The sequence below is a fragment of the Somniosus microcephalus genome, chromosome 17 (genome assembly GCF_052327205.1).
Source record: "Somniosus microcephalus isolate GS21.2 chromosome 17, FLI_Smic_1.0, whole genome shotgun sequence".
NCBI classification, from domain to species: domain Eukaryota; kingdom Metazoa; phylum Chordata; class Chondrichthyes; order Squaliformes; family Somniosidae; genus Somniosus; species Somniosus microcephalus.
Genome location: NC_141003.1, coordinates 57,859,415 through 57,874,842, shown reverse-complemented (window position 1 = coordinate 57,874,842; position 15,428 = coordinate 57,859,415). Strand labels below are relative to the sequence as shown.

Below are 15,428 nucleotides of genomic sequence, written 5' to 3'. Positions count from 1 at the left end.
ACTCCTCCATTCGCTCCACACTCGCAGCGACCATGGAGACAAAACCTGCCAGAGACTCCTGCATCTGTTTCTGGAGTTCCAGCACCGATGGCTTGCCTTCTGAGTACCCATTTTATTCTCAATCTTTCTTTATTAGTAGTTAGACAGAGATAATCTTACAAGAAAGCTGCACTTCAAATAATTGGCTCAAGAAACAGGTGTGATTTGTAGTTTAAAAGGTTGCTCAGTGCTAGTCTAATGTCTACTGATCGATAACTACTAGAGTATATTTGTAAGATTATAAAGAACTATTTGTTGGTAATCAATTTAGAAAGTTTGTTCCATGTTGGGAGCATTACTAGAACTATTTTTCCCATAGAAAACTAAAAATAAACTGTGTATCTACAAAAAAAAAGGTTGCTTCATGTGTAACAGCAACGAGTATCACTAGATAGAGAGAAAAAGAAACAGACAGTTTAAATAAAGGAACAACTATTATGTCCGTACTTCATTTCTGTCTGGAAAATGTATTAGTTAAAAGACATTATACAATGGAAATTTGTGTTTAATCTCAAATAATAGTTTTACATTTGCAAGATCTTTTTTTTTGGTATCTGGCAAAGGTCCAAAACCATTAAAGCACCATCTGAATTGTTTAAGACTTTACATTTGGGTATTCTGAAAGCTTCTCAACAGAAGTTTTAATATTTAAAATCACAGGAAGTCCTGTTGATTTATCTTGCATGTTGGATACACAAGTCAAAAATCTATAAATGGTTTTATAAACAAAAACTTCGGAATATGGCAAATTCGAAACCATGTAATTTCCAGACCAAAATTAATGGGCGTTTCATTTTTAAGTGTATCCGATTGGTTACAAAGACCACAAATAGCTAGACTGTTAATAATATTAGATTCCTTCTGGAGAAAGTATGGCCCACAAAGATGAAAATTTGGTTAAGCAAATGGTTAAGGCAGCCATTTAAAAAAAGTGCATGATAGCAAAGTCTTGAGTTTGATTAAATTCTGCAAATTATAACATTCACTATTTTGCCTTTTTAAATGCTGCATGTCTACCAGATTAGAAAAAGTAAAGTTCAACTAAAAAAAAAAATTGACTACATAAAAGAGAATTTAAATAAAATATATTTTTTTAAAGAGAGTCCCTCAGGACTCCAATAGGTTAAATCAGTGATTCTCAAACTATGGGACGTACCTTCTGGAGCCATGGGTCCTTCCAACGGGAAGCACAAGTATAAACAAACTGAAAAAAGTATTGCCATTTGCATTTTTCTTATGCGTCCGAATGTGACTTTTACACAATATTTTGTATGGATCTAGGTGTATGGGAAAGTGCACAAAATGAATACCGCAATGTGAGTGACCCATGATGAATAATGTCAAATGTTCTGCTCGAAGATGCCTTCAACTTCATGCATGAACAAAATGACGTGTCTCTGTGAGTGTACTCAGCCACAATGTGACCCAATAGTGGCCGGGCTGTGGACTGAACCAAATGGGAGCACTGCACTAGGATTGACAAAACATAGCAAACTTTCTTCAGCATAAATTTCCAATAGAGTATTAAAAAAAGACTTTCTGCTGTGACCTTCTTGAGAAACTGTGAAGCTGACACAAAGTTTTTCCTCAGAGGGTAGGGGTAAGTAGCAATGCTTAGAGTGAAACAAAATATTTTAATTCTGACATTTTGCCTTGCATTGTTTTTATGAAATGTCATATCAACTGTAATGCAAGACAGACCAGTACTTATTTCAGTGGGACATCACTATTCGATTTACATTATTGCATTCTTGAGTAGCCTGAACGGTTCTCAAATGCACAGGAACTTTCAGCTCAGATCTCAATGAACAAATCAGGTCTGAATAGTCTTCTTCTTAGGCAGTCCCTCGGAACCGAAGATGATTTAACTCTGAATAGTAAACCTACACTTGCACTGCAAAAAATACAGTTTGTATACAGGGAATAATATGATTTGACTAAGATTTTACATAACTAAAGGATTGCATTTTCACCATGAAGTTATACCTAGATAAAGAAATGTGTGCAAGTGCAAGGTCTCTGATTTTAGGTCCCTCACATCATCAGAGAGCAGCAATGCTTTCCTCCAGAATGTAGTGAGGAAAAAAAACAAATGTGTGTGAACACAAAAGATTAAACACTTTAAAAAAAAGCAAAATATTGCAGATGCTGGAAACACTCAGCAGGTCAGGCAGCATCTGTGGAGAGAGAAAAACGTAGGGTTAATGTTTCAAGTCAATGATATTTTGTTAGAACTGATGAAAGGTCATCGACCTGAAACATTAACCCTACGTTTCTCTCTCCACAGATGCTGCCTGACCTGCTGAGTGTTACCAGCATTTTCTGTTTTTATTAAAGATTAAACGCTAACAGATTAATACCAGATGATTTTCTCCCACACTCTTGACAACATTTTTATGGGAGAACACAGCTGAAGACATTCAAACAAATCATCAGTGTTCAATACCAGAATAAAAGTGTACAGTTCAGTGTAGTAAGTCTGCTATAAAAAATCACTTCAAACACAGATTTTTATCTTGCAATCAGAGATTACTAGATACACTCCAGTAACAATCTCAGTGAGGAATTCATATGTTGGAGGAGGCTCTTAATTTCATGAGTGTAGTCTCAAAATTTTCAAGACATACTACAATGCATCACTTGAGCAGCTCTTTAATACACAAGTCAAGGAGCTAGGTTTAAAAACTAAGGGGGAAAAATTCAGTTGTTTGCGCCTCCCGTTAGCGCCTTAAGAGGGCACTAATGGGGCGCAAAGCAACTAGCGCCCGGGCGCAGCGATGTTTGCGCCGCTCGCGAAATTAACTAGATATTTTCGGGGCCGCTAAACACTACCGCCACGATCCCCTGCGCCGGCAGATTGTGACGTCAGTCGAGTGCGCAATGCCCCATTAGTGCCCCGGACCAGATATTGAGTGGCGGCCCCTGCCTTATTGCCTGACGCTAGCAACGACAGGTTGAGGGGAGCGTTATGCTGTCAGAAAGTGACTAGGGGAGCCCTATTTAAAGGTGACCGCTTCCTGCCTTTTTTTGTCGGTGACATTTTTGCACCATGCATTCTGAGAGAGAGAGAGAGAGAGAGACTTCTGGAGAGATTCAACGCTGTGTGAAGGAGTTTTGAGTACTGAGCAGCACCTTGCAGGTTTATTTTGATTGGCCCTTCCTTGCTTCGCCAGCGCTCTGATGTAGCGCCTCGCTCCTCGGCCTTTGCGCCTTAAGGCAGGTGTGAAGCACCTGATTTAACGCTCCAATCACCTCCAAGGGCGATAAAAGCCAAGTTTGCTGTCGGAGGTGATAATTAGCGCCAGGCGCTACATTTTGCGCACGGCCGATAACGGCGCCCCAAATGGGGCGATACTGAATTTCTCCCCCTAAGAACTCTAGAACAACTGAGCACATTACTATCCCAAGCACTATTACACTGAACAACAGAATGTGAGGTCAGATCTCAGCTGTGACAAAAAGCAACTTTTTCACACAAGAGGCAGATAGGAGGATAAGTCACTCAGAGTCACTACAAATGCCTACTGGGTTCTCCCATCTCAGACACTTCCCAATCCAGGATCAGCCTGAATGCAATCTATTAAATTTCCTATGAAGCTGCTTGCTAGTACTCCCATAGCTGACCTCAGTGTAGCAGATCCATGGTGAGAGGGAGCTTCCAAAATGGTGGGACTCAATAGGCTGGAAAAGAAATTGCTACATTAACAGTACATCTTGCAAGCAAGATTTTGTTTTCAGAATATCTGAATGGGCAAAGTATGTTCCCTCGCATCATTCATGTCCTTTAAAGCCAAGAGAGACCTGGTGCTCCTGCCAAATGCTTACCAAAAACTCAGATTCTGGTTTTATTTAGAAATCTAGTAATTTCTTTCATATGGGTATGAGTGGGATGTTTACCAAGCTGACGCACAAAGTTAACTAACCCCTTCACTCTCTGCTCTGCAAGATAAAGTGCTGTAAATTCTGAATTCCAGTCAGATGCAGTTGAGATTGCTATATGGATTATGTTCAAAATGTGTAGTTAATGGAAAAATGTAAAGGCATAGAAAATTTGTTGACTTGACCAAATAATGTAACACTAGAATCCTGCAGAATATAACTAGCAACGAAACCCTTGTCTCAAATGTGTGACCAGCGCAGTCTGGTTGACTATAATTTGTTCTTTTCTAATTTATGTAGCCTGAGTAACCAACTTAGTTTTGAGCAAAATTTGTGCTGCCTGTTCATTTACATGATTGCAGTGCTGATCTCAGCGCTAAACGCGCTGCTGTTTGGCTTAGCGTTCAACGGGGGAGGGGGGGGGGGCAATATCATGTGCAGTTTACTGGCAAATAAAGTTTGGCCTAGGCTCTCTGCACTACTTAAAGGGGAGGTGCTTTGCTGCAGAAGCACCGGTCAGTCTAAAAGAAGCCATGACCCAACAGCAGAAGGAAAGGGCAAAAAGATTCTCTGATGCGGCACTGGAAGCCTAGGTCCTGGGGGTTCGAAGATGCCGTGAGGGCCTCTACCCACACGGGAGCTGGAGGCCTTCAAGGCTGAACACAAGGAGGATCTGGGAGGAGAATGCTCAAGCCGTCACTGCAACGAGTATTGTCCCCAGAACCTGGATCCAGTGCCACAAAAAGTTTAATGACCTACGAGTGGTCAAGGTGTGTGAATGCATCATCAAATGCCATATCCCACCATCTGCACCACAAGCCTCACACACTGCTCATTGCACCTCACCCCCATCATTCACCTACCAACAATCTCTAGCTATCACCAGTCATACCTCACAATCATAGCTTCACTTCGCCCTCACACACTTACCACTGCTGCAACATTCACAACCACATCTCACACCTTGTGCACACTGCCAGCTATTCAACCATGGAAGGCACATCACCCAAACACATTGCACCACACTCACTGACACACTTCACCCAAACACATTGCACCACACTCACTGACACACTTCACCCAAACACATCGCACCACACTCACTGACACACTTCCTTTCTCTTGCAGGCCAAGGTGGCGCACAACTGCCGGGAGCACCAGCAGACGGGTGGAGGGCAAGCCACAATTAAGAACCTCATGGACCTGGAGGAAGCAGTGCTCACAATAATTGGAGGGGCAGTGACAGAGTCCGTGGCGAGTGGGGAAGTGGGAAGCATTGCTGATGATGACAGTATGCTCATACCTGATTCTTTTTCTCACATCCCACAATCTCTTCTCACTTACAAGCTGTTGCTGATGTATGAATGGATGTCTTGCTTTACCCCCTCCCTCACCACAACCCGACCCTTGTGCATTTCTCCTCTCAGATACCCAAGAACTGCCAGCAGACCGGCCTGTCCCTGAAGTTCTAGAGGAGTGGAGCGATGGAGGAAAAGACACATGGTGAGTCACCGGGCAAGAGTGGGCTGCAGCCAGGCCAGGGAGAAAGGGTAGCTCAGGTGCCAGCTCCCCGGAGGGCAAGTTCGCGCACGAGTTCCGCAGCACAGGACTCAGATGATGATCTCGATGGGGCGACCTTCAGAAGAAGGGTGATGGGCATGCACACAGAAATGCTTGGTGCAATGGAAGGCCTGCCAGAGAGTCTCTTGTCAGGGTCAAGGAGCATGGAGGAGTCTGGCTCCAACATTGTACGGAGCTTTGGCAAAGCTTGGAGCCCATGATTTCCAGGATGGAAACGATGAGCAAATCCATTAGAGAACTTGTGGACCCAAACATGATGCTGGGTGTGATGGGCAATCTTGCAGCTTCCATTGCGGAAGTGACCCAACGTCTCAGTGCTGCAGTGGAAAGCGCAGACTACTCTCCTGCAGTCTCAGCTTGCTGCCACGCAAGCTCAGACTGCTGCCATTGTGGCTGGGTTTATGAGTGTGGAAAGGGGCTTGCAAGGTGTCACAGAAGTCCAACAATCGGTGCCCCAACAGATGACTAGGAATGCTGAGGCACTGCCCCAGGGGGATTGGCAGTGGCTCCGTGGAGCAATAACCTGCTGTCCTCTCTCAGGATACCAGCATTCCTACTCTTACCACTGCCACTCCGCCAGTGCCCTTACTGCTGCCTGTTATCCAGCCAGCCCAGACTGCTGCCGCCCATGCTGAGGCGGTACAGTCTACAGCCGGACCTTCTAGGTCTAGAGCTGCTTGAGGTCGTCATGCAAGACCATCTCTAGTCTCCCTAACCGAAAGTCAGCAGTCTTCCGCTAGCCATGCTGCAGCCATTGGGGGAGCAATTCATAGGAGTACTGGAGTAGGAAAAGACACACAAAAGACAGGCACTGAGGAAATGCACATGGGCGATTAGTTGACTTGGTGCTTTTGATTTGAATTTGATAAATTTATAAATTATGTTTGCAATGTGTGTTTTGTGGTGGCTCTTATTTCAGCTTTGTACCCCGGAAGACACTGTGATTATCCGTGACTGAGGGATGGTAAGATGGGGAAGTGGTAAGCAACGGGGATCGGGGGTTTTGTTCACTGGAACCGAAGTCTGATGAGGCGCTCACGGACAGCCCATCCGGAATGGGGATGTGCGGCCTGCCTCCTCCAGTCCTCTTCGAGGTGGTCCTGGAACCCGGGTGGCAAGAGCTGCGTGTTCATGACAGCCAAGTTGTGGAGCATGCAGCCGACCACCATGAAATACCCGCTCTGGTATGTACTGGAGGACTTCCCCCGAGCAGTCAAGGCAGCAGAACCATTGCTTGAGCACCTCGATGGGTCTGCTCGATGACATTCCTCGTGGCAGTATGGCTGTCGTTATGCGAGTGCTGGCCCCGAGTGGTGGGGTTGCGGAGGGGCAGATGCAGAGCAGATAGCCATTGTCTCCGAGCAGCCACCCTTGGGTTTAATGTGGTGGCTGGAAAATTGATGGCACACCAGACTGGCACAGGATGAAGGAATCATGACTGCTACCAGGATAGCAGGCATTCATCATCATGATGCATTGGGTGTGGTCACACAACAACTGCACATTAAGTGAGAGGTTGCCTTTGCACTTAGGGAACATCTCCGGATTGGTATGCAGTGCCCCCAAAGCCACGAGTGTGCAGTTGTGCAGTCGATGCTGCCCGGCACCATGGGGAAGTGCGCTATCCTGGCAAAGCCACATGTGCGCTTGTTCTGCTTCTCTCTGTTCAGAGAGAAGACAATGAAGTCCCTTCTCCTGGAGTAGAGAGCCTCTATGACCTCCCTGGACAGCGAACTGCAAGATGTTAGCTATGTCTCCTGCTCCAGACTGGAAGAATTTGGTGGCGAAAAAATTGAGGGCCATGGTGACCTTGAGGTCCACTGGGAGAGCCCTCGTCACCCTGTTCGGAGGCTGCAGGTCTGGTCCAGGAGGTGGCAGAGTTCTGTGACCACCTCTTTGGTGAAGCGGAGCCTCCGAATACACTGCTCCTAGCTTAGGTGCAGGTAGAAGAAGTACTCCCTGAAGACCCTAGGTGGGTAATGCCTCCTGCTGAGACCCCTCCTCCTCCCTCTGTGAGCCTCTTGTCCTCTTCTTCGCTGCCTCCACTCCATCTCCATGTTATACTCGAGCGCGAGGGGGACTGCAACTAGAGCCCCCATGACTGAGAGCAAGTGGTGTGAGCAGAATCCTTTAAATGAGAAGCAAGGCATTCTCCACTTGCAGCAACACTCCCCGTCACCTCAGCAACTTTAAATAACTTTAGAAAGCTCCAAACAGTTGCACAGCAGCAATCAAAAAGCATGTCAGCTTGAAGTTGTTAATGATCCCTTTAAATAGTGCTGCTGGGGGGTCCCTCCTGCTGCTGAACGCATGGTCAACTGGTCGTGATTAGGAGAGGGCTTTAAATGGAGCAGCGACACCGAAAATGGCAGAACCGCGTCAAATCAGTGCTACACATTGATTGACGCCACCATCTGTCTCACCTAAATTTCTGGAGCGAGCGCAAGCAACGGCAGCGCTACTGACCTCCGCAAAATGGTAGCCGCCACAGGACCCGCCAGAAGTGAGGCGGCCACCATTTTTTCAGCAAAGCCAGCCTTAACGGCTGACGCTAAAACTCTGAATTTCGTGGTCATTATGTTTTAAATATCAAAGAACAAAGAGCCATGCTTCTCAGTGAAAAACTGTAGCCTGCTTTGATTTGCAGCGTAAATGGTTCAATATGTAATTTCATTCTGTAGTGATTTCTTATCAGCAGTGGTAAAGCTGCATGTTAAAAATTCACTACATATTTCGTTCACCCATGGTCACGAACGTATGTCAGAGGAAAACTTTACATCTGATACACTTAACTCTCACCCTGCTGAATGAACAAGAATTTCATAGAGTTAGCATTGCAAATGCAGTAACTAGTACTTTAAAAGAATGATTTTCTTTTCTTTTGCAAGTTTACATATAGCTGCAAGTTTTCTTTTGTCTAAACATGGACTGTCATGGAATACAGCGAGAACTGTTTTCTTTTATTTGCATCCCAGAAAAGAGAGTCAATCTACATGATTTTTCCAGCAATGCACTGTTTCCCAATTTATCAGCATCTGTGATAATGCTTTAAAGAGGTAGGAGGGCCGACTTTTCACTGCATTATGCCCCACGTGCATCTATTTCCAAAGCATAGCAAAGTGGTGGAGATCCTTTGTATTGATCTCCGCCTACTTCATGTGCACTTCCGGAAGTGGGTACAGGCCTTCCAATGTTCCAGTTTAAGCAGCATGACGTCATTGGGGCCTGCATGCGGATTTCCTCCATTTCCGTCGGCTGCAGGTCATGTGCTGAGAGTGGCTGGAATTGGGTTATCTGCTTAGCAACGCTGCATTTCAATTGCTCAGTAGTTTAAACGGAGAGGCAGCAACTTCAATATAAAATGAGAAATTGGCTACTGAGGTGAGAAAACGTTAAAATTTGCTGATGCAGTGGAGCTGCACTGTGTGCAGGAGCTGCCAAAAAGAGATGTACTCCCAGCCCCCTTAGCACTATGAATATCCCATTGGGAATCCCTTTATACATACGCTACTTGGAGGAAGAGGAGGAAGGTTTGGATGGCAGGGAACTGAGCCCTCAAATTAGGGTTGACAACTCTGGTTGGAGGCATATATATGGAGGTTTGATCATGTCACACCCTGACCATATGACGTCTGACCCGAACTACCATTTCACAATCTCCCTGATCCCCCAACCCCAAGTCTCCCTCTCTCCCCAAAGCCCGACTCCTGAGCTCCCCCGCCCTGCCGGTTCTCTACTCCCAGGGCCCCGGTTTCCCGGCTTTCCAATGTTCCCGATACACCAGCCTGTCACGGCTCTCTGCGGAGGCGGGATATTTAAATCACAAAGATCTCCTGGGCTGCGAGCAGGATCACTGCTCACTCTCATTCATACTGAACAAATATAATCCGATCACTTTTCGTGGGCAAATAAAAAAATCATGCAGCGCCTTTTATCTTTGTATCTGAAACATTACATTCAGAAAATATAAATACAATTTGAAACCCTGGCAAGTGATGCTCCAAAATGAAACTACTACAGGGTTTCAAAAGGCAAGGTGTACCTGCGCAAAATGAATTAAATGTTAAGTAATGCAGCCATTCATTTCGAAACAATTGCTTGTGTTTAGACACAAACCTGAATTGCTTACCCGAGCCACAACAGCTCCACCACGTGCTGCAACTGCTCCTGGCCTTGCGCACTCAGTACACTCAGGCAGTAGCTCCCTCCAATACAATGTAACTTCCGGAAATGCAGCAAGCAGTGGTGGGGGGATGAATTGGCTGCAGCGCCAACACACATTCGTTAGTTAGCTTTGATTTACCAGGAGGCAGCAGCAGTGCTGTGCAACATGCTGCTGGATTCCAGGAGTGGCACGAAGCCGATAAAGGCTTTGATTTTGTTTTTGCCTTGGGCTCTTTCCAGAGGGCCAGTGGGGACATTGGCAAAATCAACCAGTCTGTTACATATAATAGGTTTGCCAGAGCAAACAACTTCACCACCCATGGATACCAGGGACCAACATACCCAAGTCCTAGCTTTCAATCGAACGGCAGGATTCCCAAGAGTCCACAGTGTTCAGCTTGTGTGTGACCATCTCCATCAGACACTGCAGGTCAATGCTCAATTCCCAAGCAGTAGTCATGATTCATTCGTCTTAGATCAGTTCACTGTGCCACATTATTTGCTGATACCCAGCAAGTTAAAGGTTGGATCCTGGGGGGACCAAAGATACCTGCTGATTGGTTCACTTGACCCCCTCAAACATCCCTGCACACTAGATGAGCAGATATAATAATATGTATGCCTCCAACTGATGCATTATCTAGTACACCGTAGGTAAGCTGAAAGAGTATACACGGTGCTTTGAACCAATGTCTGCTGAATTCTCCATAACATTGCAATTGAAAGAGGCATCCATATGCAGCAGCTGCATAAGAACAAGTGAAGGAAGTGGATGAGGAGCCAGAGGAGCTACAGGAGGCAACAGCATAAAACACTTCTGGCAGCTAAAAGACCAATTCACCATATGGGTGCTGGGAAAGCACAGGAGTGAGATCCCCCAGCCAGCTTCTTCTGCTGTAGCTGTAGAGATAGAAAGAAGAAAAGCGATGTGAGCAAGTCCTCATAACTTATTGACAAACATCTTCACTGAAAAGCTGGCATGGAGCTGCTGATATATGGAAACTTGCAGATCAGTGATTGTGTGACTGAATAAAGATGGAATGTAAAGGAAAAATACTGCACAGAGCCTCAGCTGGGACCATGTCTTCTCCATCTCCTGCCTTCTCCAAGTCCCATCCCTGAATTAGGAGGACCTGCTCCTCAAATGGGGTCGAAGGATGCAAGGTTACTGTTCCCCCTCCACTTGTGAGCATCTGTCTCCTGTTTTGTGTTGCCTTTTTCTACAGAAGCAGAAGCATACATTGATTATGTGACATTGGTGACATGGATTCTCCTTACCCAACTTGTGAAGATGCTCTCCATAGGTATATTGAAGACAGAAAGCATGCAGATGCTGCTCAATGGAAGTAGTTGGCACTGGTTGTGTGAGGCAGCCTTATGCTTAAGGCAGTGCTGTGCAAGGAAGGTGCTGAGCAAGTGAAGGAATGCATAGGTAAAGAAAAGGAGATTATGATATGAACTAATTGCTGGATACTACCTTGCCCCTCCTGGTGAGGTCAATGGTTTTTTTGCAACACTGCAGCAACATCCTCTGAATAGTCCAACTAGCATTGATGCTGTTCACCACTTTCTGTCATGCTCTTCACCCCATTGTCTTAGAGATCCTATGGCCATCATGGGGAAAGATTAGTGTAAGAATATGGGCTTTTGAGGGTATTTTGAAGGACTATTCATTGCAAGAGTTAAATGACCCTAAGCTTTTCAGAGAAAAACTTCTTTCTGCAAAAAACACATGTATTATGGCTAGAAGAGAACATGGGAGACTCAAAGCTGTCTCATTTTTAACTCATCTCTCTTCTCTGAATCTGGGAATACACAAAGCTTTTGTAAACTGTTAAAATATAAATCAGAGAAATGTTGAAATAATGGCCCTGATTTTGCAGTGGTAATGATGCCAAAACTGTCAGCGTTCGCCATCATTACCCCTCTGAAACTGACCGTAACTTCAGGATTTAGTGCATGCGCAGATAAACGCGGAAATCCTGAAGTTGCGGTTAATCATTCCCTGCTTCACCACAGGCTGCGCTGTGGAATTCCCCATAGCTGGCAATCAGTGAAATCACTTGAACTGCCGAAGACTTCCCCTTTTCCGCTCTAATAGCGCTGTTAAACACCCCATAAAATGTTAAGCCTTGTAGAAAGAGGTGTGACTGCTGGATAACCGCTCTGGCCCTGAAAAACTAACTCTATTTGTGGAATGTCAAATTTCTCCATTACGATAAAAATTACTAGAAGTAAAAAAAATAAAAAATATATCTTTAAATTTTTATTTAAAGTTTGTTTATGATATTTCAACTTTTACATTAGCCCCATGTGTGTGCCCCAATCTTTATTTTGCTCTCTGTAAAATTTTTAAAAAGTGAATGATAAAAGCTGTTTTTCATTTCCTGGTTTGCTCTCTGAGAATTCTTCAATGTGATTGGCTGCTTAGACAGCTTGATGACATCACTGCTGCTGTACTCTGGGGATCCCCTTTTGACAGTGCTACAATCAAATTAAGGTCAAGAAAGCTGAAGTTTTCGCCACAGAGATTGAGATATCTTTGTGGGCAGCTTTCTTTGAGGGCAGCGGTGATCGCTGCCGCTTCATTGCTGACCGCAAATTCTGGGCCATAATCAATTATAAAACCTTGTTACTAATTTTTAGCATCAAGCTTTGCTATAGTTAGAACACTTTATTATCAAGGCTTGGGTGCGTCATCATCATGGATACGGAAACCAAGAATATAAAAAGCTTGTGCTAAGGCTAAAAAAAGCAGACATTGGAGGCACAAGGCCTTTGCCTCAAAACAGAACTTGCGGGGATCATGATTGGGTAGAATGAGGTGTCCGGAAGATACATGATTGGATGGATCTTTCTGTAGTTCCGGTTCTTGGGGTATATCCTAGAAGGTTTGGGTCATTCTCAGTATAGAAGGGTCAGGAAGGGCACTGATCTGGTCAGGCTAATATAATTTGAATTTGTAGTTTGTAAACTGCTGCTCAAATACTGTAAGGTATTATGTCTCACTTAGGCTTAAATAAAATCATAACTGTTACCAATATGGAGTCAGCTTTGAACCATTGAACAGACAGTCCAAAAGGGACTTCCAATTTTCTTACAGATTAGGTCGAACACCTTTTGGAAATCCATGTACACTATGTCAACTGCATTACCCTCATCAACCCTCTCTGTTACCTCATCAAAGAACTCAACAGAGATGGTTGATGAGGGTAATGCAGTTGATGTAGTGTACATGGATTTCCAAAAGGCGTTTGGCAAAGTGCCACATAATAGGCTTGCCAGCAAAGTTGAAGCCCATGGAATAAAAGGGACAATGGATACAGAATTGGCTAAGTGAGATAAACAGAGAGTAGTGGTGAACGGTTGTTTTTTGGACTGGAGGAAGGTATACAGTGGTGCTCCCCAGGGGGTGGTTCTAGGACTGCTTTTTTTGATATATATTAATGGCTTAGACGTGGGTGTACAGGGCACAATTTCAAAATTTGCAGATGACACAAAACTTGGAAGTAGAGTGAACAGTGAGGAGGAGAGTGATAGACTTCAAGAAGACATAGACAGGCTGGTGAAATGGGCGGACACATGGCAGAAAAGTGTGAAGTGATACATTTTGGTAGAAAGAATGAGGAGCGGTCATATAAGCTAAATGGTACAATCCTAAAGGGGGTGCACAAACAGAGAGACCTGGGGGTATGTGTGCACAAATCGTTGAAGGTGGCAGGGCAGGTTGAGGAAGCAGTTAAAAAGGCTTACGGAATCCTGGGCTTCATAAATAGAGGTATAGAGTACAAAGGTGTGGAAATTATGATGAACCTGTACAAAACAGTGGTTCGACCCCGACTGGAGTTTTGTGTCCAATTCTGGGCACCGCACTTTTGGAAGGATGTGAAAGCCTTAGAGAGGGTGCAGAAAAGATTTACGAGAATGATTCCAGGAATGAGGGACTTCAGTTACGTTGATAGACTGGAGAAGCTGGGGTTGTTCTCCTTAAAGCAGAGAAGATTAAGAGGAGATTTGATAGATCATGAGGGGTCTGGACAGAGTAGAGGGAAACTGTTTCCATTGGCAGAAAGGTCAAGAACCAGAGGGCACAGATTTAAAGGTGATTGGCAAAAGAACCAAAGGCTACGTAACAAAAAACTTTTTTATGCAGCGAGTGGTTAAGATCTGGAATGCATTGCTTGAAAGGGTGGTGGAGGCAGATTCAATCATGGCTTTCAAAAGGGAGTTGGATCAGTATCAGAAATTTGCAGGGCTACGGGGAAAGGGACTAGCCGAAGTGCTCTTGCAGAGAGCCAGCATGGGCTCGACGGGCCGAATCACCTTCTTCCATGCTGTAACCATTCTATGATTCTAGGTCACTTCTTAGCTGCACTTCCTGCAGCAAGATTTGAATAGCTCCAACATTAAAACAGGAGGCCCTCTTTCTCCCCAGATACCTCAGGCAATTTTACAAATATCCAGTACAGCATTAAACTGTTACAGGCCTTTAAGAAACAGAATTTCTTGGATATTTCCTCCAATAAATTTGCAAAACAGCAACAATGATCAAATCTTGGCTGTAGAGTTGTTGTACCCATGAGTTCTAATGATACTAAAAACAGTAGCCTGCACATTCAGTTTGCTAGAATCAACACATTTATGGATATGGTTAGCTGAATCTTGTATCCCTATTGCATGACTAAATTCATATACCATGCCACAGCTAATTAGGAATGGTTTGCAATTCCAGCATTATATATGAATCACTGCTCCACAGCTGCAACACATATGTTTTTCTCAACAGGCATAACAGTAAGCTCATAGATAGCAAGCTATTAAGGAAATTCCCCATTCCAGCCTCTTCTTGGAAACTCTACAGTTTACATCTTTTATTTCCACAAGGCTTGTATAATTTGCTTATGTCTGTGGAACACCTGATCTACCTTCTTTCCATCTGTGAAGTAAAATACTACAAAAATGCTACTTCAGTACTCAAAAGGTTATCCTATGAGCACTAGCTATTTGTGACACCATTTACGACTTAATATATAAAATCCTTACCGTGAATGTTTCCAAGTTCAATATTACCACTGGAAGAAGACAGATGTGAAGATTCAGCATAAATGTACTTTGTTTTTAGTGCACCATCAGTGGTGGAAATATTCATGGTTGTTCCTTGAAGTTTTTCAATTTCCACAATCTGGAGAGAATGCAAAGGGTTTGATCAGATACAAATGCTATTCACTAGGAACACTATTCCTCTCCTAATTAAGCAAGGTCTTTTATTTGGGTCTTCACTCTGTTAATGCCATAAACATCCATGCATTTGTGCAGTGGCAGGATAGGGATATAATGCACTTGTGCACCAATGAGCTGCTTCACGTAGTAGTAAAATGCAGACTAAAGCCTCTTATTTTGTAACGGAATTCACAATGTTGATCAGGTTATTAAAAGACACTGAAAAGGGAAGGTTAATTCTCCAGAGAGAGAGAATAACAATAAATAAATATCAGAAGGCGAGTCAGACCAGGTTACACTTGTCTGCGTCCCAACACCTGCTAATATTGGGAGTTGGAGACTTGTCTGCTCTCTTAATAGTGAATGGGTGAGTGGAGAGAAAGCTGTTCACTAAAAGCAAGAGGTGAAGCAGTTAAAAATATTTATATCAATTCTCCATGTGATTACTTCCATCTTTAAGCTGAAGCTAGCTTTGTTTGGGTTGTAACACTTTTGTATATTCCTGGGTCAAGTATGTGACCATACCAATGGGGTCCACAGTGTGG

At 44.1% G+C, this 15,428-nt stretch overlaps 1 protein-coding gene across 3 annotated transcripts in view; it reads right to left on the bottom strand.

Moving 5' to 3' along the window:
- The window catches only part of fam185a (family with sequence similarity 185 member A), a 59,922-nt gene that overhangs the window by 29,066 nt on the left and 15,428 nt on the right, over positions 1-15,428 (bottom strand). For all 3 annotated transcript variants that reach the window (XM_086010426.1, XM_086010425.1, XM_086010424.1), the window contains exon 4: positions 14,707-14,845. In XM_086010426.1, coding sequence (XP_085866552.1) covers positions 14,707-14,845 — 139 coding nt within the window. The remainder of the gene's footprint in view (positions 1-14,706; positions 14,846-15,428) is intronic.